The following is a 27,511-nucleotide window of genomic DNA, read 5'->3' on the forward strand; positions in this document are numbered from 1 at the left end:
GGAGAAATTAGGTACCGCTAATTAGTGTGGGGAGGTATTTTATGACACAATGAAAGAAAAAGACTAGAAATGCCAGTGACCAAAAGGAAGGAGGAAGTCCTGATGGCTCTTCGTCATAGAGAATGGAGTAACAGCACACACACACATACACACACACACACACACACGCACACACACACACCGTGGCTGAATCCAAGCACAACCTTCAAGGCAGGTTGCATTTCAACACAGCATACCTCTTTTCTGTCTATTCTGTCTTGTCTGTTCAGCACTTATTAATGTGACCCCTATGAATTATGGTGTGGCCAAGAGGGACAGTTACAACTAGTTCAGTTCAGAAAGAGAGGGCTAGGTGGAAAGGAAAGATCCTGCACTGACCAGATATAAGAATTATGTCTTTTCATTTTGAATAAGGCAACAAGTTTTTCAGTCAAGGAAGAAACAAAAGATTAAATCTATTACACAGATTGGGGAGCCCCTGGTGGCACAGCAGGTTAAACCACTGAGCTGCTGAACTTGCTGACCCAAAGGTTGGTGGTTCAAGTCCTGGGAGCGGAGAGAGCTCCCGCTATTCACTCCAGTTTCTACCAATCTAGCAATTCGAAAACATGCAAATGTGAGTAGATCAATAGGAACAGTGCTCCATGCAGTCATATTGGCCACATGACCTAGGAGGTGTCTACTGACAATGCTGGCTCATCGGCTTAGAAATCATCAGCTTAGAGTCGGACATGACAGGACTTAACATCAGGGGAAATCTTTACTTTTAGTTTTTACACAGATTGAATATCCCTTATTCAAAATCTTTGGGACCAGAAGTGTTTGGTTCAGGTTTTCTTGAAGTACCTGTATTTGCATAAAAATGCATAATAAGATATCTTGGAGATGGGACCCAAGACGAACCACAAAAGTAATTGATGGTTCATATGACCTAGGAGGTGTCTACTGACAACGCCGGCTCATCAGCTTAGAAATGAAGATGAGCACCAACCCCCAGAGTCAGACATGACTGGACTTAACATCAGGGGAAACCTTTACCTTTACCTATACACCTTATACATATAGCCTGAATGTAATTCTATACACAATATTTTAAATTACTTTGTATATGAAACAGACAGTGTGTGCACTGAACCATCAAAAAGCAAAGGTGTCACTGCCTCAGCCACCCATGTGGACAATTTCAGATTCTGGAGCATTTTGGGTTTGAGAATTCCAGATAAGGGATGTTCCACCTCTAGTGAATATCTGTTATTATGTTATATCTTTTATTTAGGAGTTTAACATTTGCCCCTAAGATTACTATACTGCTGAGCAGCACTTACAGAACCATTCTACAGTCAAGTCTTCCCTGGCACCTGATTAGATGCATTAAACGTTTGAGGCATTGAATATGGAGCATATTGAACTGGATTTTGATTTTTGTGATTGTTTTTAGTAGAATTGTTTGTTTTTGTTTTATGATGATGTTTACTATGTTTATTATGTTTAACTTTGTTGTATGGTGTTTTTCTGACAATTGAATGTTTTGTTTATGTTGGAAACTACCCTGAGTCCTCGCAAGGAGATGGAGCGGTATATAAATTATTATTATTATTATTATTATTATTATTATTATTATTATTATTATTATTATTATTATTTGCATTCAGTTTACTATTGAACTACTTGTTTTGTGACAAAAATCCTCAAATTGATGTGAAAAAATAGTTCCATAAATTAGTCTCACAAGTCAGCTTTAACCAAAATCAGGAAGTCATCAGTGTGAACTTCATTACTTCCCATCTCTGTTTTCGTATACTTCTACATTTTGTGTTTTATTTGGATGATGCAAACAAGTCTGCACCCTGACTCTGAAAAGTATCCATTGACCTTTTAGTTACTAAACCATCATGTCACTTATCCACCATATTCTTCAGCTACAGTCACCTCTCATAATAACTGCAAGATGACTCTGTTTACCATGGTTTTTTTAAAATTTCAACTCCAACAGTGCTAATGACAAAGTTTTAGTTGCACAGAATTGAATGCTCCAATGGCTCTATAAATCAGGATCTTTCCCATTTGTATATGACTGGGACAAACTGCATTTTCTGCATGATCTCCTGAGATTTCAGTTGAGCTAAGTCAATTGTGGAAGTTGGCTCTAAATTCAGGCAATCCCCGAGGCGGAAAGTCAAGTTCCTCAACAACAGATGTTGATTTGAAAATAGAGAAATGGACCGAGGAGGAAGCCCGTTCTTTGCCTCATATTTGCATAGTGGCTGTGAAATATATAACAGTTCAATTCCACTGAGTTATTCTAGAGTGATTGTTGAGTGAAGGAGGCATACCTCATTGTATTTTCTTTTGGCCACGTTTGAAAGATGTTGTGTATTTCTCTGTTTCTGCTCTTTGCTTTCCATGCAGCTCTGAGCCTAAGAATCTGCTCCTTCAATGTGAGGTCATTCGGAGAAGCTAAAAGAACAAGACCAGAAATCATGAATGTCATTGTAAAGGTATGTTGTTCACTCTCTGGAATTGCAGAAATACTCTGATGGATGTAGGCCTTTTTATCTAACTCATCTTTCAGGTTATATTATTTTTACAGTGTGAAGTTCCAAGTTAGTGCATTGTTGAGCACTAATACATTGGGTGTGTTTCTAATGGTGCAAAATTCAATTTGCAGTTCTATATTTGGAAAGATTTATGTGCACAATATACAGATATACACGAGAGAGTATTATGCTCATTGATTGTCTTGTCAAATACTGTTTTGTTACTGGCATTCTTTTTTTCTTGAATATATTTTATTGGTATATATAAGATTAAAATACATGCTACTGGCATTCTTGATTTGATTCCATTATCCCAATGAAGTACGTGGTCCAGTTGAGGAAAAATTATCGTGATAAGAGAAGATACAGGGGCAAGTGATTGTATGATAAAATGTCCTCCCAGGAGACAACTGATTTAAGCCCTTTGGAACATGTTTCTTTATTTATTTACTATATTTTACCCCACTCTCTCTCATCCAAAAGTGAACTCAGAGCGGCTTCCAAATTGGCAAAATTCAATGTTATACAAACATGTGATGCACATAAGCAAAAATGTGTATAATCTTCATACTGCAGTGAGCTCAGTTGGAGTCCATTTCAAGCTTCTAAGGCAGAGCTTTCCAAACTGTGTGTCGGGACACACTACTGTGTCGCCTGTAGTCCATAGGTGTGTCACATGAGAAATGCTCCCTCCACCACCCCCACAAACAAGGACTGGTGTATAACTTTTAGAATTTGCACAATTTTGTTGATTGAGTTGCAGTAAATGCCACTAAAATGGCTAAGTTTCTAATGAAGACATGAAAATATGTTGATGACAATATTTGTGATGAACCACATGGAGCGGCTATAAAGGAAACTACATTAGAATCAACTGTAGTACATTAGTGTAAAAGAAAAAAATTCCTAACCTCATTTATACAGTAATGATTATACATTGTGTGTGTGTGTGTGTGTGCGTGCGTGCGTGTGTGTATATATATATATATTGTGTGTGTATGTGTGTGTGTGTGTATAACTTATATGTTGTATTAATCTCTTATAAGGAGTTGGTTAAACTGAATTACCATGTCATGAAAGGATGCATATCTAAAAAGCATGTCACCAACATAAAAAGTTTAGAAAGCTCTGTTCTAAAGAATGGAAGTAAAGGTGTAGGTGCAACCACTGTTCCAAATCCTTTGTTTCTCAGAATATCATACAGTTAAGATCTTTTTGTTTTGACAATAATAACTGAAGTGTGCATGTAGTTTTTTTCACATGGGCTTGCAGACTTGTTACCATTGGATTTTTAAATGGTGAACAAAATATTCACATGGCTCAAAAGGACTGGGTAGATTTAAAGTATGTGACTGCTAAATTCAAGACAGCTTTGGAAATTTTTTAGGGATCTTCTGCCATAGTTAGTCATGGCCTCAAGGACAAGTATATGCATACCCTTTGACTCTATTTTTTATGTTTAGTACTAGAGGAAACAGAAACCACTGCTGTATCTACTATCTAGCTCAGTATTGTTTACTACACTGACTGCCAGCAACTGTTCTTTTTGCCTCTGGTACAAATTTTTTATATAAAAAAATAAATGTTCAAGAATACATCAACTCAATTAATGGCAACCAGACTTTACTTGTAATTCTTCATTTCAGTAGAACTCACCCAAGTATGTTTAAAATGAGCAACATAAATCTGAATTATTAGGACCTTGAGGTTATGAAGTAAGTTCCCTTTTTTCAAAAGTTCATCATACCCATAGAATGAAATTTCACAGGCAAAGGGAAAAGTCATGGTGCATTTTGCCTTCTCCTTCATAAGGACCACTGGAATTAATCTAAATGAAGACAGAGGAAATGTAGAAAGACAGTCACAGTTTGTTTTTAATGCCTTTCTCTGGCTTGTCAAATGAGATTAAAGACATATAAACTGGCATCATAAATAGTTGTTCGGTAGAATTAGAAGTCTGGAAGACAGAAGTGATTAATGGACTTTGCATACTTCCAAATCCTTTCATTGGGAACAATAAGGCTCTGCATTAAGGAAACTTTCTAAAATTATATTAAAAGCAACAATAGCAAATACATGTTTGTCTGGTCATTTGTCCCATTTCTGGAGGAAGAAGAGGAAAAGGAAGGAAAAGAATGAGGAGGAGGTAAAGTATTTTTAAAGTGCAAAACTGCACTGGGAATTGGGAGAGAAGACTTCTTTGTGGTCTCACAACTGGCTAATCCATTGTTTTTACAGCTAGCTTCCACTTTACCCTTGTAGGACAGGTCTGTTAACGTATTATGACTATAGATAAAGAGATGAATGTTTACAATGAAATATGAGATTGCTTTCCCAATGTTAATCTCAGAATGTTATTTCTGCCCTCATTCTGGTACAGGGCCCATGTTAAAGTTGCTGAATGAAAGGCCAGGCTTCAAAAATATATAATTTCTGATACATATAAAAAATTCTGAAGCTGACAAATCTTATTCATGTCATTCAATTCTTCTCATGCCTTCCAGCCCTTTTAAGTCTATTAAATATGACATCTTTCAAGACACTGTTTATTTACTCCTGTAGATTATTTCTCGCTGCGACATCATGCTGCTGATGGAAATAAAGGATAACAGAAACAGAATATGCCCCTTTCTGTTGGAAAAACTAAATGGGTAAGGTACAAAAGTGAATATTATTTAATATGCAGGATCAGGCAGAAGCCAAACACCCTTGGTATGGATATACTTCTCACGGTTGGCATTCCACTTGTTTAGTAAACTAGCAGTTGCCACAACGATATTCCCTCTCTTTGGAGGTCTCTCAGATAAACGCAGATTGCAAAGGAAATCTGAATAACCACTCCGCCTGCTTAATCCCCCTTCAATTGAACTCCGGTCATCCTGGGGACCTCTCCATCCTGGGAAATCATAAATCTGATCAGTCAAGAGACACAGGGTCAAAAAAAAAAAGAAATAAATATTTTCATGTGGGAACAAGGGCTTTGCTCCCTGAATAAAAATTCTGTCTCCCGAAATGAAATTCTCCTTCTGTCCCTAGATTTCTAGGTTGCAGAGTGAGATTCACACCTAGAATTCTTTAATTTGCTTTGTTCATATTCTCTTTTCCACTCCTTTTCTTCAGATGCTTTATTTCTAAATACTCAATTGAGGTTTTAAGTTACTGCAATGCCAGAAATGTGGGGACTGAAGTGAAATTGCCTTTGGGAGAAGACATCGAGGAGGTGGGGGATTTTTATTTAGGAAGGAATCAGCATTCCCCTATAGCTACACCCTTCCATTTACTCAGATTAAGAAAGATACATTATACTAATCTGAGCATCATTCAGCTTGGAGTGTCACCTCCTACAGTTTTACGTTAAAAAACAATTAAGCAATAGCTTGCTTCATGCCAACAACAGAAATTAACAAAAATGTCCCTAACATGTCTTAACGACACAGTCCCCCTTCTATCCATGCTGGGATGTACGTAATTTTGGGTCCCAGTTCATCTGTGCCAATCTTCCTGGAGTCTTGATATTCAACAAGCCTCAACCATTCCCCCTCTGCCTTTTCTCTCTCCCAAGGGTTTGCAAGACAGAACAGTGAAAGATGGACACTTTGGTTTTCACTGGAATGCTGTTTTACTTTTGAAAATTCTCAATCAAAAGAATTCAGACCTCACCTCAATTTACAAGGTCCCGTTGTGCAAAAGTTCTTCTGCCAACCTTGACAGCAGCTTGCCCACCAACTCACCATATTGATTATTTGTTGTCTTGGTTCCGAGTCAAATAGGCAGCTGTGTTACTTGACCACTTTGGAAGGTAGTTATATAGAATAAGGAACAGAATGAGATGAGAGATAATGGCAGAATGGTGTTATCACAGAAACATCTAGCAGGGGCCAGGTTGCCTACAGCTGGAATAATACACCCTGCACCTCAAATAACAAATCACTGAGACATTCCTCCAGATGTTAGAGCCAGGAACACTGAGCACTGTTTTATTGTCTCTGCCTCTTAAATACAGATAAAGACTAAACACAGATAACTGACTAAAATCAGTTTCATTTTTCACATCAGACATTCGCAAAAACAATACCGTTATGTGGCCAGTGGAAGACTAGGGCGAAAGAGCTATAAAGAGCAATATGCTTTTTTCTACAGGTAAGTAAATTCCCTGATTATGTGAGCATTCATAAAAATTCCAGAAGATAAGTTAGCATGGCCTGTAGTATACATGGAGTATTTAAATGTTTTATTCCTTGTGGACAAGAACATATTTTATACATAAGCTTCGTTCATCTTCTGAAGATGCTGCATAAATAAGGCATAGCAGCCATAAGATACTGATCATAGACATCTGGTCTGCCAGATAACATGGTTTGACTTTGAAGCTTGGACTTTATGAATCTCTTGTGAACTATGAAATAGTTTATATAACATGAGCCACATAGTTTATATAACATGAACCACTTATTGACCATTAGGCATTAGGCAAGTTAACGTGTGATCTATTTCACAAGGACTGATATCAGAGAAGCAGTGCAATTCTTTGCAAGGATTCACTCAGGGCCTTTCTACACATGACCTAAAATCTGAGAGAAACTGGGATAAAAGGGAGGGTGGCTAGATGATACTTGCTGAAAATGCATGCTGAATCGCATAATCAGCTGAAAAACAGCTTTAAAATGTACTCTTAAGGCCCTTTTACACTAGTAAAAATCGAAATCTCAGGAAATCTCAGAAACACAGTTCCTCCCAAGATATTGTGCCCACATTCTCCCACAACCCCGGCTTTCCCTCAGGGAATGGTTAGATGCATCTAGCCCCCCTCCAGCCCCACATCCCCCCCCCCAAAGAAAATGCAGGTCCCTCTGCAGAGTACTCCAGATGTGTGAAAATGATGTGTCAGGAGGTGGAGGGGGAAGGATTTCTCTCCTTCCTCCCACCTCCTGATGCATCATTTTCTCACATCAGGGGCATTCTGCAGAGGTGCCTGTGCTGCCGGCAGGCCCCTAGAATAAGGTTCTTAGGGGAAATGGGGCTGGGGGGGGGGGTGCCATTCCGCTCCTTTAAGCTCCCTGGGATGACTGTGGGGATCAGGGCCGGCCCCACTATAGAGGCACCTGACGCCGCCGCCTTGGGCGCAGGCCCGGGGGGGCACCGTCAGGCTGGGCGGGAGGCGGGGCACCACCCTGACGGTGCCCCGCCTCCCGCCCAGTGCGCCCTGGCCCGTCTGGCCTTTTCTAGCTGGCCAGACTGCAGCGGAGGTCCCTCCAGGCCCCCCCGCCCAGCGTGCCCTGGCCCCGCCTCCCACGATGCGTGGGAGGCGGGGCCAAGGCACGCTGGGCAGGAGGGCCAGAGTTGGCCCCGCCTCCCACGCTACGCCCGCTCACCCGTCTGGCCTTTTCTAGCTGGCCAGACTGCAGCGGAGGTCCCTTCAGGCCGCAATCGCTAGAAAAAGGCCAGACGGGCGAGCGGGAGTAGCGTGGGAGGCAGAGCCAGCTCTGGCACCGCCCCCCCCCCGCCCAGCGTGCCTTGGCCCTGCCTCCCACACAGCGATTGCGGCCTGGAGGGACCTCCGCTGCAGTCTGGCCAGCTAGAAAAGGCCAGACGGGCGAGTGGGAGTAGCGTGGGAGGCGGGGCCAACTCTGGCGCTGCCCCCCCGCCCAGCGTGCCCTGGCCCCGCCTCCCATGCTGCGTGGGAGGCGGGGCCAGGGCACGCTGGGCGGGGGGCGGGGCCAACTCTGGCCCCGCCTCCCTCACTATTCACCCTGGCCCCGCCTCCCACGCAGCATGGGAGGCGGGGCCAGGGCACGCTGGGCGGGGCCAGGGCACAGGAGGCGGGGCCGGTGGCGGGGGCGCTTTTTAGCACCCCCGCTTCACATTCAAAAAATCTCCGGCCGGCCCTGGTGGGGATTGATCCCCAGGACGGCGGAAACAGTCCCTGGAATCAATCCCTACAGAGCCCACACCTGGAAAAATCCAGACCTTAGCTTAAGGTTTGGATATTTCCAGGCATTTTATTAATCTGAAGCAAACTGGGAAATCCCAGTTTTCTCTGGATTAATTTCGTTTTACCTGAGGTGTCATTTGGACATCACAGGTAAAAATGAGACAGCTCCTGGGATATAGGTCTGGAAGGTCCCTTATAATCTGAGATTGCCCAAAAAATGTAAATTTTCGTGTCACTGTATATCCCTGCACTCAAGAAAAACATGGGACTTTGTTGTGATACACTGGTGTGGACTGCTCCAGCGCATGTGCGCATTTTAAAATCCGGAAACAGCTGAATGAGGGCTGTAAACAGATGGAGTCATGGACACAGAGGGGCACATTTGTATATCCACATGTGCACTTATGAGTCCACTGCGTCTCAGAGAAGTCCATTAAAAAATTAAAAGAAAACTTTTTGCAGATGTCCCACATCCATTTTGCGAATCTCTAAAATCCACTACAAACAACGCCAACGGACTATTTGCTGGTATTGACAGCTCAGTGTTCGAACTTGCTTTCAGGTACTGCAATTTTTTGCCCCTCTTCTTTGTCCCAGATTATAAGGCTTGTGGAAGGACCCACAGAAATTGGTCCCACTGAATTCAGTGGTACTTACTTCAAATAAGTATTGAGAAATGCAACTTTATTTTCCATGATTTATTTTATTAATTGATGTTCTACCTTTACCCCAATACTGGGACTCAAGGCAGTTTACAAAATATTAAAACAAATGGAGATTAAAATGCATACAAAAACATTAGGAAAAAGTGTTGTCGAAGGCTTTCATGGCCGGGATCACAGGGTTGTTGTATGTTTTCCGGGCTGTATGGCCATGTTCTAGAAGTATTCTTTCCTGACGTTTCACCCACATCTATGGCAGGCATCCTCAGAGGTTGTGAGGTAACAACCACTGAGGATGCCTGCCATAGATGTGGGCAAAACGTCAGGAAAGAATACTTTTAGAACATGGCCATACAGCCCGGAAAACATACAACAACCCATTAGGAAAAAGCTTCAAATTCAGAATTCAAGCTGTTTTTAAAAATCCATTAAAGTCCAAAGATAAAACACTTCTAACATTTCATTACAGTCAATTTCAAATTGTTTTTCATACACAAGCATGATAGATTGTTTCAGAAAAACCAAGGTAAATAATAGATGAGTGGGTTCCTTAAAACATTTATTTCAAACAACAACACATTTTGCTTAACTGTAGTTTTTCAAAGCATATATAGAATTGCACTGTACAATGGTGCAAGAAATTTCAAAGCCAAGTAGGCTCTGTTTGAATAGGAAGGCTTCCCTCAAAAATGTTCTTGGATAAAAGTTGCTCAAGAAAAACCAAGTCAGTATGTTGGTTGTTCAACAAATGTCTGTGTTGAGCAGTGAAAAGGGCAGCAAAACATTGAAAGAGCCATGCTGTCTCAGACCAAAGGCTTGTCTTGGCAGCATTCTGCTCACTCAATGACCAGTCAGAGCCATACAGTTCACTCCTAAGCAGGACATGAGGCAGCCTCACACTCCTGTTCCCCAGCAACCTGTATTCAGAGACCGACTACTTCTGAAACAGAAGGCATTGGTTGGGCCGGAAGTAATATAGACTCTTCATAACTATTTACATACTCAGGGGCTTCCAGACAGCACTAAATCACGGGTTTTAAACAGGGGCAAAAAATATCCCAGGACTTCAGAAGGGGTCCACATACAGACCTGTTAGTTCTTGGATTTCTGCCTCCGTTGTCCAGACTTGCTGCTTTGTCCTGAGATTTAGAGGCTCAGGAGAACTAAAATAAGCACTGCCCCCCACTCTACTCTCTCTACCATAGTGCCACGTCTGTCCTTTTTGAATGACTGGTTAAGAAAATGGTGATGGCAGTAACAGCTCTTTGGTGCTACCCTTCAAAGAAACACTGAGGCCCCTTCCAGACAACTTAATAAAATCCCACATTTTCTGCTCTGAACTGGAATATATGGCTGTGTGGGCTCGGATAACCCAGTTCAAATCAGATATTGTGGTATTTTCTGCCTTGTTATTCTGTGGAAGAGACCTGAGAAAGCAGAAGGGGTTGGTGCTTCTTATAGATTCTCCTGGCATGGACTGAACTCTTACCTTTTGCCACTCTATTGGGAGAAGGGAATGATTCCTATTTTATATTAATATATACCTTACCTTTTGTGGAAAAAAGGAAGTGCTCTTTCTTTGTGTAGAAGGCCTTTTTGAGTGCCCAGTTAGGAAAATGCCAGCAGCATCCTTGGGCACCTAGCCCTCCCGAGGCAGCACTGGCATTTCCCTCAAATTATGCACACATCATATCAAAAAACCTGCCCTTGATTTATACATGAGGGCAACTTATACACTAATTTAAATGTTAGTAATCTTTTATAGCAATTGATATTTCAAAGATTGATAGCTTGCCTCCTGTGCTACTCTCCAAAGACAGTAAAAATACTTATGTTAATGATACGTTTGTTAGATATTGCTTAGACCAAAGGACTAGTGTTAGTCATTTGACCTTTGTCTTTTTCAAGGAAAGAGTGGAAATGAGAAAAAATTCTTTTGTAACAAGACAGCTTCTACATCTTGTAGGACCATTAAAATGTGGCATTTTGTTGCATTCCAGATTGCCCTGCCACTGTCTTGCACTGTCTTCAAAGCACTTAATTTTCCAGCATTTCCTCCAAGGAATATGGATTCTGTTTCTGTTTTTTAAACATAATACTGAACTCATAAAAAAGAAGCTATCATGATTCAGACCCGGGTTATAGCTGGAACAGATTTTCACTGCATTGACACAGCATGCCAGAGGTTGGCTGGAGCTTTAGGTCATTAGCAAAACCTCAATTACTCATCCAGAAAGTCAGACTAATAAATCAATTTTGTCTTCTTGTCATTGCCGTATTTTAATTGTGGATTTTTACTGTAGTTTTATATGTTAGCAACCTTTAGAATTGTCCCTTCTGAACAAAAAAATAGCCTCTGTTCATAAATAAGTAAGTGCTCCATACTTCAGCTAACAAATTTTCTATATGTTAAATTATATTGCAGGCCAGAAATTGTGTCTGTGAAACAAACCTATCAGTATCCAGATCTGCAACCTGGCAACGAAGACGCACTTTCCAGAGAGCCTTTTGTTGTCTGGTTCTCTTCTTCAAACACTGGTTGGTTGGTTTGTTGGTTGGTTATGTATGTATGTGGCTTTTATACTTCAGCTTCCTTCAAGAGACTCAAGGCAGCATTCAAGGTCCTTCTTCCCATTTTCGTTTGCTAAGGACTTTATCCCACACTCCCTCCACTTTTCTAAACACTTAGATTCCATTGAAGGTATGATTTATGACGGAGCCCTTCCCACAACACAGGGGAACTTCCTGTCAGCTCTGTCATGGAAACATCTGAAACATGTGAAAAGGGGAAAGGGGAGAAGATGGTCAGATATTGTCTTCTGGGTTCAGGAACTGGGATGCAACTGGAGGAAACACCCAAAAACACATGCAATAGGGGCTGTAAAATTTGCCCTGTTTGAATAGCTTCAGTGACAGGGAGTAAGAGGTATACCTATGGGCAGTCCCCTACGAAGCATTGTCATGTCTCTCCCAAGATCCTGCTTCATAAGCCTGGCATGGTAATTATTTTAAATTAATGTAATCATTCAAAATACCAGCATTTCAAAATATCTTTGTTTTTCCTGTCTGTACTGCTAGCTTCTTGGACTTCTACAATGGAGAGTACTGAGAAGCCTGGTATTCCCAAAGTGTTGTCTCTTTGAATCAGTGCCTCCGTTTTTTCCGCTGCTGCCTCTAGAGCAGGGCCATAAACTTGGATTATGGTTACATTGATCGGTTTTCCTTGAAGGCTTATTGATATGATTCATTCTTCGCATTATATGCTTTTGCTTTTGCTACATCTCTTCTCACTATAAATGACACCCCATTTCTTTTTAGACGTTCATTTCTTGAATACAACACTATATAATGAGTTGTCTGAAAAGCTACAACTTTGTCCAATTTAATTCGTTCAGTCCAAGTATTGCAATGTTTATACCTTCCATTTTTCTTTTACAATGTCTAGCTTCATGCTTCTCACATTCCGTGTTCCTATGACATGTTTTGTAAAACTTTGGACTTTCCTTTTCCCTCTGAGCATATCAGCAACTGAATGTCCTTTTGGCTTGAGCCCAGTTGCATCATTTGTCACAGTGCTACTCGTAGTTGTCCTCTGCTATTCCCCAATAGCTCATTGTATGCCTTCGAACCTGATAGTGTCATCTTCTTACACTATTTCTTGTTTGCTTTTGGATTGTGTCATCTTAGGGTTTTTATGGTAAAATACTTTCAAAAAGGGCTTACTGTGCTTCCTTCTGTGCAATACTAAAAAGTGTTTGGTACGGTGCCTTTTTTTGTGCTCACGAATTGGTCTTTTATAGGCACACCTGGCGCCCACTGCATTTATATCTAGTTTTTCCAACATGTAATTATACTGTGGAAACAAAATGAAGTTTTGTCCCTGAGTGGGTGGCCAGCTAGTATACCTGAGATACTAAAATGAAAGCAGTGTAGTAATATATATATATATATATATATATATATATATATATATATATATATATATCGGGGGTGGGGAGAGGGAGGGAGAGAGAGGGGGGAGCCCCTAATAGCGCCGCGGGTTAAATCACTGAGCTGCTGAACTTGCTGACCAAATGGTGTCGGTTTGAATCTGGGGAGTGGAGTGAGCTCCCACTGTTAGCTCCAGCTTCTGCCAACCTATCAGTTTGAAAATATGCAAATGTGAGGAGATCAATAGGTACCACTCTGGCAAGAAGGTAATGGCACTCCATGCAGTCATGCCAGCCACAAGATATTCAAATATGCACATTATCTAAGGTTGTAACCAAACATAGAGGATAAAGCAGTATTCCTGTGACTGGCTTTTCCTTGCTAACTCCAGCCCACGGTGGGCTGCTGTACCTCCCCTATAGCAACTCCTCTGCATTGAAAGACCCTCCCGAAGACCACTTAAGTTGCTTGGGAAGCTGTCACAGGACAGGGAAACTGGTAAAAATCAGCAAGTCTGCTTTGGAACAGAAATGAGCTTATTACATGTGTCAATTTCTCTGATCTTTGTAGGATGATGATAGAATTGTCATCATCTTCAACAAATATATTTATTTCTTAAGTGGCCCGGGAATTTGTGATCATCCCGCTGCACACAACACCTGAAATGGCTGTACAGGAAATTGATGAGCTTTATGATGTTTACCAGGATATAAAACAGCACTGGAAGTCTGAGGTTAGTCATTGTTATTCTGGCATGTTTTCACTATTTCAAGGTTGACTTTGATCAGAGCATACAAGGTTCCTGTCCTGAAATTTGCAATACCATTTCAGAACAAAAGGTCTAGCTCTGGAGTTTGCAACTGAGGGCTATTTTTTTTCTGCTCTGGAATGGGGTGGAATGGGGTGGCATGGTCTTCCCAAAATACCCAAAGAAATGAAAAAAACAACAACAACAAATATTCATCTCTCATTTTGGGAATTGAGAATTTTCAATACCAATAACTACAGGGAAGACCTGGAAGTGGCATTGCCAGTCCTACAGGCTTAAAGGGGCTTTTCTACACTGCGTGAACTATAGCACTATCTTTTAACTTCCAGTTTTCATCCCATCAAATCCTGAGATTCACAGTTCAGAGAAGACACTTAAAACTCTCATCCAGGATGCGTATAGTCAAACTAAACTACAGATTCCAGGATTTACTGAATGCAGCCTAAGCAGTCCACATTGAATTATAGTGCTATAGTTGTACAGTGCAAAAGGGCCCCAGGATAGACAATCACTCATTTGGTGAGATGAAAAAACATGGCCAAGGAGTGTGAAGGGATCAAAACCCATAAAAACAACTGGGGGCTCACATGTGGGCTGCATTTTGACCATCATGCTCTTGTTTTTTCAGTCTCCCATTCTCCTCCTCTACACAGACACACACACACACAACCCTATTAACTTTCTTCTATTTTAATTTGCTGCTGTTCCTCATAGATATCTGTGGATACTATATGCAGGTAATTGGGACTGGGAAGCAGGTGGAAAGTCATCAGTTTTTGAGCAAGTCTGATTAGTGTGCACATGCACACTCTCTCAGATGAGGAGTAGCCATTCCTCTGAAACTCAGCCAGGCCCTCTTGTTCATCCCCTCAAACATCTCTAATAACTTGAAACATTAAAAGTATGGTTTTGCTACAATTCTGTGCTGCTCCTTTCTTTTCAAGATTGTCTAATAATCTCACTGTTTAGAATTTCATCTTCATGGGAGACTTTAATGCAGGATGTGGCTATGTTGCAAGGAGGCACTGGAAGGACATCAGGCTAAGAAATCACAATGAATTTATCTGGCTGATTGATGACCAAACTGACACAACTGTGAAGGCAAGCACCCACTGCCCTTATGACAGGTAAAACCTCACTGAACAGCTGACCTATCAGTATTGCACTCAGTTGTTGCAGCTATTTGCCATTAAGGTGGCTTTGATTTATGGAGACCTCTGAACGAGGTCAGCAGCAGTCCAGCTCGGGTCTTGCAGACTCAGGACCATGGCTTCCTTGAATGGGTTTATCCACCTGTAATGCAATCTCCTTCTTATCTTACTGCTTTCCACTTTTCCCAGCATTATCATCTTTTTGAGTGAGTCATAGTATCTCCAAAGTACAGTAGCCTCAGTTTAGTCATTTTGGCTTCTAAGTAAAGTCCTCCGTTGCACTCAATGCCTCTGTACTATGCAGGGCCTGATATCTACAATGTCAGGTGTTTTCTTGTCAAGTTTTTAAAGCTACATGGAAGTTGTCTTTGTTATGACCACAGGGAAAATCAACATTTACCTAAGACACAGTAGAGATTGTATGACCCTCAAAAGATTGCATGGCAAATGCCCATCATCCTTCACCATTCAGACTAGGGTGGATGGGAGCTGCAGTCCACTATTGGAGGGCCGCACAGTTCGCAGTCATGGTCTAAGGCTATGTTGCCCTTTTCTGTATTGAGTGATCATTGTATACTAGATCTTTTATTGTGGGAGCAATTGGGTAGCATCACAGCCTAGTATTAAGCCACATATTGTGGCATGCCTGGAATGGAACAAGTTAGCCCATGAGACTCTATGAAATGATACTGTGTCAGAAAAACCAGAAAAAGAAATATGGGCAACTAGCCTGGTTACTGCACCTTATAGAGCTGTAGAGCTATGCAGCAACAGCCTTTGCAACCAACCATTGCTGGACTATGCATTGTCAACTGTGCCTGCATAAGCTCTCCTTCAGACAGAAAACCATTTGGAGGTCATGAAGTCTGCCAGGATAATCACCTGAGCAGAATGATCAACATGAATCAATTCCCTCTGATGGCCCTACTCATCTCCTTCTGCCCATTCGTTTGCCCTTGCCAGAATTGCCTCTCTTAAACCTATTTCTGACACAGCTGGCAAGCGAGAGTTATGTCTCATATGAATGTCCTCCTGAGTCTGAATAATGCTTCCTTTTCCAACAGTGTGCCTCAGATGCTGCCAGAATGATTAGTGATCTCTCATCATAAGACCCCTAGCACTGTCCTGCAATGACCGGCAATAGAAAAACCCAAAAAAATCGCCTGGGGAAGTTCTCCTCCAAGTGTTCTTTGCACTAAGAGCTGTGAATGAAGTCACATTCATAGGGTCCCCATAAGCCAAAACTTTCCATGGCAATCTTCAGTGGTATGACATGCATCTACCTGAAAATCAAAGGACTGATTCCAAAGGATGTACAGCTTGCATTGATTGTTCCAAGTTAATTCCGACTTCAAGTTAATTCCGACTTAGGGCAATCCTAACCTAAGGTTTTCTTGGCAAGATTTGTTCCGAAGAAATTTGCCATTGCCTCCATTTGCTGATCTACCCCAAATCATCATGGCTGGTAGATTCCAAGCCTGAGCAGGAATTTGAACTCTGGTCCCCCAAAGTCCAGTTCATAACACAAAACATTGCACCACATTGGCTTCCCAGCATGTGTATACCACCATAATAAATATCAGTTGAGAATGTCTGGCAAAATGGCAACAAATGGAATCTTTGGCTTAATATATTTACGTTCTTAAAAAGACTGTGCATGCACCTACACTGTATAATTAATTTTATGGAGTCATGGAAAGAGTGTCTTTATTCTCCTCTGCCAAAAATTACTGGTGCCTCACCAGATAGCAACTGCCAGGTATCCACAGCATGAACGTAGTCAGTTAAAGTGGTGTCAAACTGCATTAATTTTACAGTGTAGATGCACAGCATGAACCTAGTCAGTTAAAGTGGTGTCAAACTGCATTAATTCTACAGTGTAGATGCACACTGAGCAACCATATTTGTAAAAGAAAAATGTGTCCTGAGATATGCAACTGGTTATATTAAACAAGGCGTGGATAGTTGAAGAAGTCTCTTAATATATTTCAGTATATGTTTTTTTCAGCTAAAAACCTAGCAATGTTTTCAAAACTTAGTTGTAGAGAAACTGACACAAAAATAGAGTCACTTCAGAAGCAGCCTTAACGATTTCACACAAGCAAGATTTGTCTGGTTCTCAACATGTGGGCCTCCAAATGTTTTGGCCTTCAACTTCCAGAAATCCTAACAGCTGGTAAACTGGCTGAGATTTCTGGGAGTTGTAAGCCAAAAACACCTGAGGACCCACAGGTTGAGAACCACTGAGCTAGGTCATTTAGAAATATTGGGGAGTGATGAAAGTGTAGAGACATGAAATCACAATTGTATAAGTAATGATGAGCCACTAGGTAACAAAACCAGTAGAAATGGATAATTAGGATTTCCTGATGAAGCTTCTTCGTGTGACCTACTCTGCTACTTCCTCATCTATACGATGTTAATGTTAAGCTTGACTCCATTTCCTCTTATGCCATTTTCCCTCTCAGTCTCACATAGCAGGTGGGAACTGACTCAATCGTGTCGTTCAGCCAGTTCACATTGGCTTGCCTGAATAAGTGTAATAATTAATAGTCATGACATTTGCTGACTGGTAGGACAAGCTCTGTGCAGAGGGAGAGGGAGGCAGTGTTGTGTGAATTGCAATTGGCTAGTCAGAACATCAGTTTCAGATTGTGATTCCATCTTTGTGCTAACCTGAGTCACCACTGTAAACTGCCTGAGTTTTCTTTCTGACCTTAACAGACGTCTTCCATTACTGCACAGATGGCTAATACACAGCGGTCTTGTTTTCACCTATTATTATAGGATTGTGCTCCATGGAGATAAGCTCATAAACGCTGCCGTGCCAAACTCAGCAAATATCTTTGATTTCCAGGGTGTCTTTGCAATGACTGAAGCACAGGTTTGTAACAGATGGCTGGGTTTTCTTTTCCTTTCCTGATTTCAGTCTGCATCTGCCAGCCTTTGAGTCCACAGCTGTGCTGTATCTGAACTGGGGAAGCAGAATGAGGTGTAGAATAAGATGTAAGCTTAGAGAGAGAAAGATTCCTCAACCAGGAAAAAACAAGAGCCAGGAATATTAGGAGTGGGGGGAACAGAAGCCAAGAATACAGTTGTGCGCGGGGGGGGGGGGGGGGGGGAAGGTATGCCAGATTCCTTCTGGGATTCAGAGCCTATCCATGTGGGTCTCAAGATGAGGGCCATGTGTATGACACATTGGCAGAAGGTACCCATCAAGATTGGAAGTTAAAGAGAATGAGCAGTAGCAGCAACCAAAAGTGATAAAGAATGGAACTCTCTTAATTTGACTTTGTCCCCTTCCTCCTTCCTTGCAGTAACCTTGTGTGTGCATGCCATCAAGTCACTAGTTGACTTGTGGTGACTCCATTAGTGTTGCTGGGTTTTCTTAGGCAAGGAATATTCAGAGGTGGTTTGCCAATGTATAACTGAACTGAATGACAGTGCCTAATGTTGCTTCTGGAGGCTTCCAGCCTATCATTCTCTCACACAAGGAGAGGTGTAGACTATTAGGGGCATCCTGAGCTGGTGGTAGCAGTAGCCCATGTGTCAATTGGTACAGCCAATTCTTATCTAGTCCATGGTCCAGATCAGAGTACTGTACATGATCATAGACTAGATAAGAATTTCAGCAATTTTAGGATTTATTCTACGCAAAATTCACACATGGTGGCTTTCTACATGAAAAAACAGCAGTATTAGTCACTTATCTAAGTATACTTATCTACAGGCCTGTAGCGAGGGGGGGGGGGGGTTAGGGGTTCAACCGCCCCCCCCCCCCGAAATTTTTCAAGTTATAATAAAAATCTCGTTTACTCATTAATTTTAACTGGTTAACCAAATCCCCATGCTAAGTCTATGAGATGCAAAACATTAAGAGTCCCTCCAGGCACTATCTCAAGCAGATATTGACAGGTTTGTAGCGGGGAGGGGTATGTGCTAGGGGTTCAACCCTCCCCCCCCCCCCCCGAAATTTTCAAAACCTCTCCCGAAATTTTTTTCTGGCTACGGCCCTGCTTATCTAAGCAACTTCTCCTGACCTGCCTACCTCAAACCTTACAAAAATGTCATCCAACTATGCTCCAATCACCAGCAGAGTGGGAGTCCTTCTCCCCAGCAACTGAAGCTTTGTAAACTAGGTTGAGGGGATGTCACAATCAGAACTAAGTAGCAACTATGAATAAGAAACAGTGATGGATACATATATCTAGGATTCCTCTTGTCAGGTTTCTCAACACCCAACTATTTCTCAAATATTTCAAAACATTCTTTTTATCCCTAATATATAAGCTGCTTGGTGCACAGTAATAGATCTTTCATATGCTCTCTTTTGTTAGATATTCCCCTAAGTAGTTTAGTGGTAGAACAAAAATACAGTTGGAGGTCCAGGAGAGCAATGGCTCTTCCTTTCTCCTGGCCTCCCAGCTGCAGTCAGAAGGTGTTTAAGATGCATTATGTATATGAAAAAAACAGATATTCCGAATTCTCAAAAAATCTGAAATCCAAAACCATTCAGGTCCCAAACATTTCAGATAAGGGGTACTGTGCCTGTATCTCTTAAAGTAGCTGTTTGCTCACTCTCGGGGTGGTGGAGGATGGTATTTTATTCCCAGTGTTTAAGCAAGGTTAAATTGCAATTCATTTGGCTTTTGTATGTGAAGGGCTAACATCTTGCTGTCATCTTCAGGCAACCTTGGGCCAGCTATGAGAGAGCTTTTCTACCATAATAGCTATCTTTGATTTAGAAGACACCAAGACCTGGCAGAGATTGGTCTCTGAATGCTATCATGTCATAGCAAATGGCAACTATTCAACACAGAATTGAGTTCATGTCTAACGCTTGTGTTATGTGTTGGAACAAGTACATGATGTCCAATTTCACCATGTCTTCTGTCACAGGCTTTAGCTGTAAGCGATCACTTTCCAGTAGAGTTCCAGCTGAAGACCACCAGATCTTCCCCAAGAAGGAGGGCAAGGAATTCAAGGCATCACAGAAATAATAGATATCGTAATGCACAACATGTCCAGTAGACAACCAATCTACAAAGACCAAAATCTTAAAATATATATTCTCAGGAAAAGAGCAAGATTCATGTTTTTGTGCATCTCCCTTCATCATGAGATACGCCTCAAAAAGCAAAATGAAATACTTGTGTTGTTCAAAGTAAACTTAAATAAAATTAAATAAACTTTGCTAAAAACGAAAACACAGTGTGACAGTCTGAATGCTTTCATAGTACCTACAGCCATTCTGAGTACTTTGTTTAATGTTCATTTAGCTCCTTCAGCCAAAATAAAAAGTTAACTGCCAAGAACTAAGAACAGATATGTACAAATGCTCCATTTTGTCAATATTCTCATCCAAATCTTATAGACCTACATAGCTTCCCCTTTGAAGTCAAAAACGTAGAATCATAGAATCATAGAAGCAGAGAGCTGGAAGAGACCTCGTGGGCCATCCAGTCCAACCCCCTGCCAAGAAGCAAGAAAATCGCATTCAAAACACCCCCGATAGGTGGCCATCCAGCCTCTGTTTAAAAGCTTTCAAAGAAGGAGCCTCCACCATAATCCAGGGAAGAAAGTTCCAGTGCCGAACAGCTCTGAGGAAGTTCTTCCTGATGTTCAGGTGGAATCTCCTTTCCTGTAGTATGAAGCCATTGTTCTGCGTCCTAGTCTCCAGGACAGCAGAAAACAAGCTTTCTCCCTCTTCCCTATGACTTCCCCTCATATATTATACATGGCCATCATGTCTCCTCTCAGCCTTCTCTTCTGCAGGCTAAACAAGCTCTTTAAGCCACTACTCATAGGACTTGTTCTCCAGACCTTGATGATTTTAGTCACCCTCCTCTGGACACATTCCAGCTTGTCAATATTTCCCTTCAATTGTGATGCCCAGAACTGGACACCGTATTCCAGGTGTGGTCTGACCAAGGCAGAATAGAGGGGCTGCATGACTTCTTTGGACGTGTAGTTGATTTGAGCTAGACACCAAAATAAATCCATAGAACTGAGTCAAGAGGTGACCACCTAATCCCACGTAGGTTCAGATTGCAGTCTATATATATATAGACGGTATATACATATACATATATAAACATGCACATACCAAGCCCCTCAAACAATTCTACAAAGTGGGTTATATTTGCCCTTTTAGTAAGGTGTCTTGGGAAAAAGGGGAAATAAACATGAAAGATGATCACAGTTGAAAATGTGAAGGTGCAATTAGGCCTGTGATGCTTAGGGAGATTTCATCTCATAGTGTGCTCTTCATTTGATACTTGGGGTCTAATTTCTTGCTAGATAAGGTGACAGTGAAAGTTACTCTTAAGTCAGACTGATTAATGATGCCGGTGTAATTTTTTTCAATATTGCACCATCTGTTTTTATAATAAACTATCATAGATCCCAGTTCAAAGCACATAATGTGGGATTTCATTTAGCTGTGTGGAAAGGATCTAAGGGCCCTCCCACACAGCCCTATATCCCAGAATATCAAGGCAGAAAATCCCACAATATCTGCTTTGAACTGGAATATCCGAGCCCACACTGCCATAGATCATCTACGGCAATGTGGGCTCAGATATTCCAGTTCAAAGCAAATATTGTGGGATTTTCTGCCTTGATGTTTTGGGTTATATGGCTGTGTGGAAGTTACAGAATGGACAGCCAGATACTCCAATTGTGTATCCATGAGCAAAGCACAAGTAAAATTGTACCTTCTTGTTCATATTCCCTAGCAACTGGTACTCAGAGGTTGACTGCCTCTAATACTATACCTAACCCATAGTCATTATGACTAATAGCCACTAATTGCCTCTTTCTCTCCTTATTTGTGGATAATTACATTTTAGACACAAAATTGCCCTCCAGGCAATAGTAAGCACAGTCAGAAATAAGTTTCAATGAGACCAGTAGAACCAACACCCAGGTAAGTGGGAGCAGGATTGTGCACTCTGTCTTTAGGCAAAACCAGTCTGGATGAATGCATTATGTGTGTCATTAAAAGAGGGATTATTTTTAAAAGAATTGGGGCATTTTCACACTGCAGTACACAATTATAGCACTATGATTCCATGTCATCTGCCATGGCTGCATCCTATGGAATTCCTGGACCTGTAGTTTCATAAGGCACTAGCGTTCTCTGAGCACAAATTTTATATACCCCTCTTCAAACTCCAAATCCTGATATCCCATTGGATGCAGCCATGGCAGTTACAGTGCAATCATAATGCTATAAATGGCACTCTGAGAGAGCCCCTAATACCTGCTGGTACTAACTATCTTTATTAGTTCTTGATGAACATAAATGGCAATTGGAAACTCGAACATGATACAGCGGCCAGAATCCTTCCAGTGAACAATGCACATGTTATGTTCTTCTGTAGAGATAGTTGGATATTTTTGCTCAATGCAGGACATTTGCATTCAGCTTAAAGTTGCAGAAGCAGACTTGTACATAAGGTGATCTTGTGTGAGTGTATGATCACGCAATATACATTTTCTTCCCCATTTGGTTGTGCTTTCAAGTATACATTCAGTTGTATCACATTGCTATTTAGCATAAGGGCTGCATAGCTGAACCAATGGAAAACTCTGCATTAGGAGATTGACACCCAACAACAGTGACATAGCATCTTGGGCGAAGAAAACATGAAATCTTTGCTATGGTAATCCCAAGTTTCTTTTTTTTTTCTATATAATTTCACTGTTCTTTACAGCTGGAATATTTAATACAAAAGAAATAAGATAGAACACTACATTTCATTCTCAGGCAGGTGATGTCTCAGGTATTTCCATCGTACTCTAATACAGACAGAGACCAAAATTCTCATTATTATACTCTATTGTTATACAAGAAGTCCAGGAGAAAGGGACACAGGAAGCCTGGTATTGAGGGCAAGGGCATTTCAGTCCATTTCTCCTGCCAATCAGGAGTTTTTGGGTCAGGGGGCAAAACTGTGCAGCTGCCATTGTGCAGCTGGGGAGGACTATTGCACAAGGCAATATGGCATAACTGGCATAAACCCCACTTACAGCAGAACAAGCCTCTAAGAGGATTTCATGGAAAGTCTCTTTTTGGCCTTTCCTGCTTTTTCTTCTTTCCACTGCCAGCCAACAACCGACACTCAACTTCCCTTTATACATATTTTGGACTATTTGATCCCATTCAGTTGTAAAGATATGAACATTGACAAAAACAACTCTAACCATGACAGTCTAGAGAGGCAGATTGGGGGGACATCATGTTCCCCAAAGCAATTGTTTTCAAACATTTGTTCTTCGGAGAGAAAAAGGGGGAAAAAGCAGTTTGGCACAAGAAGCTGCTTACCCCCTAGGGAGGATATACTCTGGCTAGGAGTACAATGAAAGAAGTTGCTGGGGAAACACAACACAGGAATTGACACTTAATTATGTTCTCTGTTCTTGCTTTAATAGCCCAAGACTCATGGCAAAACAAGGATAAAAATAGAACTGGCTGAACTGTTCACAGCAGCCACACCAGCTAAGGATGCATCTACAGTGTAGAATTGATGCCGTTTGATGCTACTTTAACTGATATTGGTCAATGCAGTCGCATCATGGGAGTTGTCATTTTACAAGGTCTTTAGCCTTCTCTGCCAAATAGTGCTGGTGCTTCAACAAACTACAACTCCTATGATTCTGTAGTGTTGAGCTATGGTAGCCAGTTGTCTCAAACTGCATTAACTCTACAGTGTAGATGTGCCATAGATTTCAATCAAAGTTTACAGTTGTAGAAGAAATAGCCTGGTCTTTGCATAAACTACAGGTACAGTAGAGTCTCACTTATCCAACATAAACGGGCCGGCAAAAAGCTGGATAAGTGAATATGTTGGATAATAAGGAGGGATTAAGGAAATGCCTATTACACATCAAATTAGGTTATGATTTTACAAATTAAGCATCAAAACATCATGTTATACAACAAATTTGACAGAAAAAGTAGTTCAATACGCACTAATGCTACGTAGTAATTACTGTATTTATGAATTTAGCACCAAAATACCATGATGTATTGAAAACATTGACTACAAAAATGCGTTGGATAATCCAGAACGTTGGATAAGTGAATGTTGGATAAGTGAGACTCTACTGTATTTACAAAATGTTTATTGGTTCTGCAAACATAGGAGGCAAAGTCACCTAGGAAAGAGAATCAAGGGAGATTTTGTCTCTTATTCTACAACTTTTCCAATCAGTTGTAAAGTTCTGCCTAAATCCTTACTGCCACCATACGGAAAGACTTATGTAAGGACCACATCCGATATTCTTCGGGCTTCATTTCCATACACTCAGCAATCGAAGCCCCACGGAGGCCATCAGATGGCACAAGGGCACTTCCGGCTGTTAGGCTGTTAGGAATGGTGGGAGTTGAAGGCCAAAACCCTTGGAGGGCCCATGTTTGCCCATGCCTGCTCTAGAATCTTTGTTTTACTGCACTATCATTCACCAACTATATTCAACTACCTTCAAATATTCCACCAACTACCTCTACGACTTTCTCTTTTCCTGGATATGCTTAGTTTGGAGAAGAGAAAGTTAAGAGGAGACATGATAGCCATGTTTAAATATATTCAAAAGGTTGTCGTATTGAGGAGAGAGCCATCTTGTTTTCTGCTGTTCGATGGAGCAATGGATCAAACTACAGGAAAGGAAATTCCAGCTAAACATTAGGAAGACCTTCCTGGTGATAAAAGCGGGTTCGACACTGCCTCAGGGTGTGATGGTGTCTCCTTCTCTGGAGGTTTTTAAACAGACTAGATGGCCATCTGTCAAGAGTGCTTTCATTGTGTATTCTGCCTGAGAGAATGGATGTTCTCCCCCCCCCCCCCAAAAAAAAACATAGACCTAAATCCTATTGTTAATTCCAAACTGTAAGTAGTAATAACTCTGAAAGTCAACACTTATAGGGGCCCTACTGATTCACCAATATTTTTTAACTTAATTTTTATCAGTTTTTCAAAAATGCAACTTAAATTCAACAAATTGAAAAAAATAAAGACTTGGATACTAAACTCAATCAATCAAGCAAATATACAAACAGTCCCATAATATTCACTCCCCATATCTTCCCAAAAGACCTGTCAACTAAAACTAACAACTTCCCTACCCACTACCATTAAAAATTAAAAAGCACATAAAAACATTAAAAACACATTCTTTTGCAGCATTTTGAAAGGGGAGAATTTCTTCCTTCTGTTTTGTGGTTGGATGTGCTTGTATTACACCGTTTTCCCCACAAGGGGGCGCATGAGGTCTTTCTTGTTTTGGGAAACTTTAGCTATAAAGCAATTGCTTGCTTTGATTTGTTGAGCCAAACAAGTATCTCCTGCTCTGGGGAAATGTTTTAATTATACAAGTTCCTTTTGAGATTGAGTTCATGTGTGTGTCTTTTTTAGGGGGGAATAACATTTTACTGGAGGGGTCCACGGTGGTGCAGCGGGTTAAACTACTGAGCTGCAGAACTTGCTGATTGGAAGGTCAGCAGTTTGAATCCACGGATGGGGTGAGCTCCTGCTGTTAGCACCCAGCTTCTGCCAACTAGCAATTCAAAAACATGCAAATATGAGTAGATCAATAGATCTTCTTTGGCAAGAAGGTAACAGCGCTCCATGCAGTCATGCCGGCCATATGACCTAGGGGGCGTCTACGAACAACACCGGCTCTTCATCTTAGACATCGATATGAGCACCATCCCCCAGGGTCGGACTCAACTAGGGGAAACCTTTACCTTTACTTTTAACATTTTACTTCTATAGCTACTCTTGACCTCTGGTGAATTGGAGCACATCTACATTGCAATATTAATGACGTTTGACAATATTCTATGGAATTATCTATGGAATCATGGGAGTTGCAGTTTGTTGAGGCACCAGGGCTCTTTGGCAGAGAAAGCTAAAGTGGTATGAAACTGTAGTGTTGATGAACCCTGGAAGGCCCAGCCCAAAATGACAGCCATGTTTCTATTTGCATAGCCCAGTCCTGGCTGAGCAAATACAAAGCTCAGAAAGGAAACACTGACAGTTCTGTGCTTCATTTCTGACTCAGGACAAACTCCCATTTTCTCTAGTGAAGTCATTTCCTTGTGACTCAACTGGGAATATCTGCAGATAATGGTTTGCAGAAATGTTGTCAACAATGAAATTCTTCCTTTAAAATAGATTCCAGAAATGTACAACCTCTCCTACTTCCATTCCAATAAAATAATAATAATCCACTCCCACTAAAGTACTTTCAAATATAAAAAGTAATGCCTCCCGTGTGATGCTTCTGTGTTTGTCTTCTATTGTATCCTCCCTTTGTTTATTCATAAAACTCAATGCTTGCATTTGTTGTAATATTTCCATTGGATGTTATGCTAGAAGACGAAAAAACCTCTTTCTTTCATTACATAAAGTATTTGTCCTTGGTGTCACCATCTTGCCAAAACATGTTCATTTGTAGCTAGGCTTAGTGGAGGAAATGACATTACTACACGTTATATCTATATTTGTATCCTTGGGAGAAATCATTTCTTTGACATTGGGAGTATGGTGGGCAAGAAGGTAAGAGTAGAATTTTTAGGGCCCACTCCCAGGTTCTCAAAGGCCCTGTTCTTTCCAGCTGTCTCCGTTTCTCAGGGGCAGTCCTGATAAATCTGTTGTCACCCCACCTTTTCAGCTTTTAAAATGTCCCAGTTGCTCTTTCTTCCTCCCACCATACCCTTTTCTTCATTGCTTACTTCAGCTGTTGCAAACTAAGTTGGCACTCTGTTAATTCAACTGTAGGTTCAGGCCAGCAGTTCTCAAACTGTGCTCCATAGAGCCCTTGGGGCTCCTTGAAGCATACTGAGGGGCCCCGTGGTTTCCTCCTTCTCCTCCCTCCTCCTCCTTCCAAACTTTCCTTCCTCTTTCCTGCTCCCCCCTTCCCTCATCCCCAAAAGCCTTTCCTCACTTTCCTTGCCCCCCAAATCCTTTCCCTCTCACCTATGTTGCTTCCAAAACCATATTTCCCTCCCACCACTCAGAGGGTGCTTTGATTGTGCTTTTCCTGCATATCAGAAAAGGGTTGGACAAGATGGCCTCTAAGGTCGTCCACTGAAATTTTTCCCCCTGACATTAAGTCTAGTCATGTCCAACTCTGGGGGTTGGTGCTCATCTCCATTTCTAAGCCAAAGAGCCGGCATTGTTCATAGACACCTCCAAGGTCATGTGGCTGGCATGATTGCATGGAGTGCTATTACGTTCCCACCGGAGCAGTACCTATTGATTTACTCACATTTGCATGTTTTGGAGCTGCTATGTTGGCGAAAGTTGGGGCTAACAGCGGGAGCTCACCCCGCCCCCAGATTCGAACTGTCAACCTTTCGGTCAGCAAGTTCAACAGCTCAACGGTTTAACCTACTGCACCATTGGGGGCTCTTCCATTGAAATACTGTTAAGTTTATGTTGGTCAAAACGTTTGTCCATGTCTGATATATATACTTTATTTATAATAGATAAACATTTCTTGGGGCTCCACAAGAAAATGTT

General features: G+C 41.3%; 1 protein-coding gene across 1 annotated transcript; it reads left to right on the plus strand.

The window, feature by feature from the left end:
- The first annotated feature begins 2,260 nt into the window (after window positions 1-2,260).
- dnase1l3 (deoxyribonuclease 1 like 3) lies at window positions 2,261-20,188 on the plus strand. Its single transcript, XM_003217719.4, has 8 exons — window positions 2,261-2,498; window positions 5,100-5,188; window positions 6,594-6,677; window positions 11,557-11,669; window positions 13,682-13,794; window positions 14,800-14,957; window positions 17,769-17,865; window positions 19,881-20,188. The coding sequence occupies exons 1-8, from the start codon at window positions 2,367-2,369 to the stop codon at window positions 20,010-20,012; spliced, it is 918 nt and encodes a 305-aa protein (XP_003217767.1). The 5' UTR covers window positions 2,261-2,366; the 3' UTR covers window positions 20,013-20,188.
- The last annotated feature ends 7,323 nt before the right edge of the window (window positions 20,189-27,511 follow it).

The sequence above is a fragment of the Anolis carolinensis genome, chromosome 2 (assembly GCF_035594765.1).
Source record: "Anolis carolinensis isolate JA03-04 chromosome 2, rAnoCar3.1.pri, whole genome shotgun sequence".
Lineage (NCBI taxonomy): Eukaryota > Metazoa > Chordata > Lepidosauria > Squamata > Dactyloidae > Anolis > Anolis carolinensis.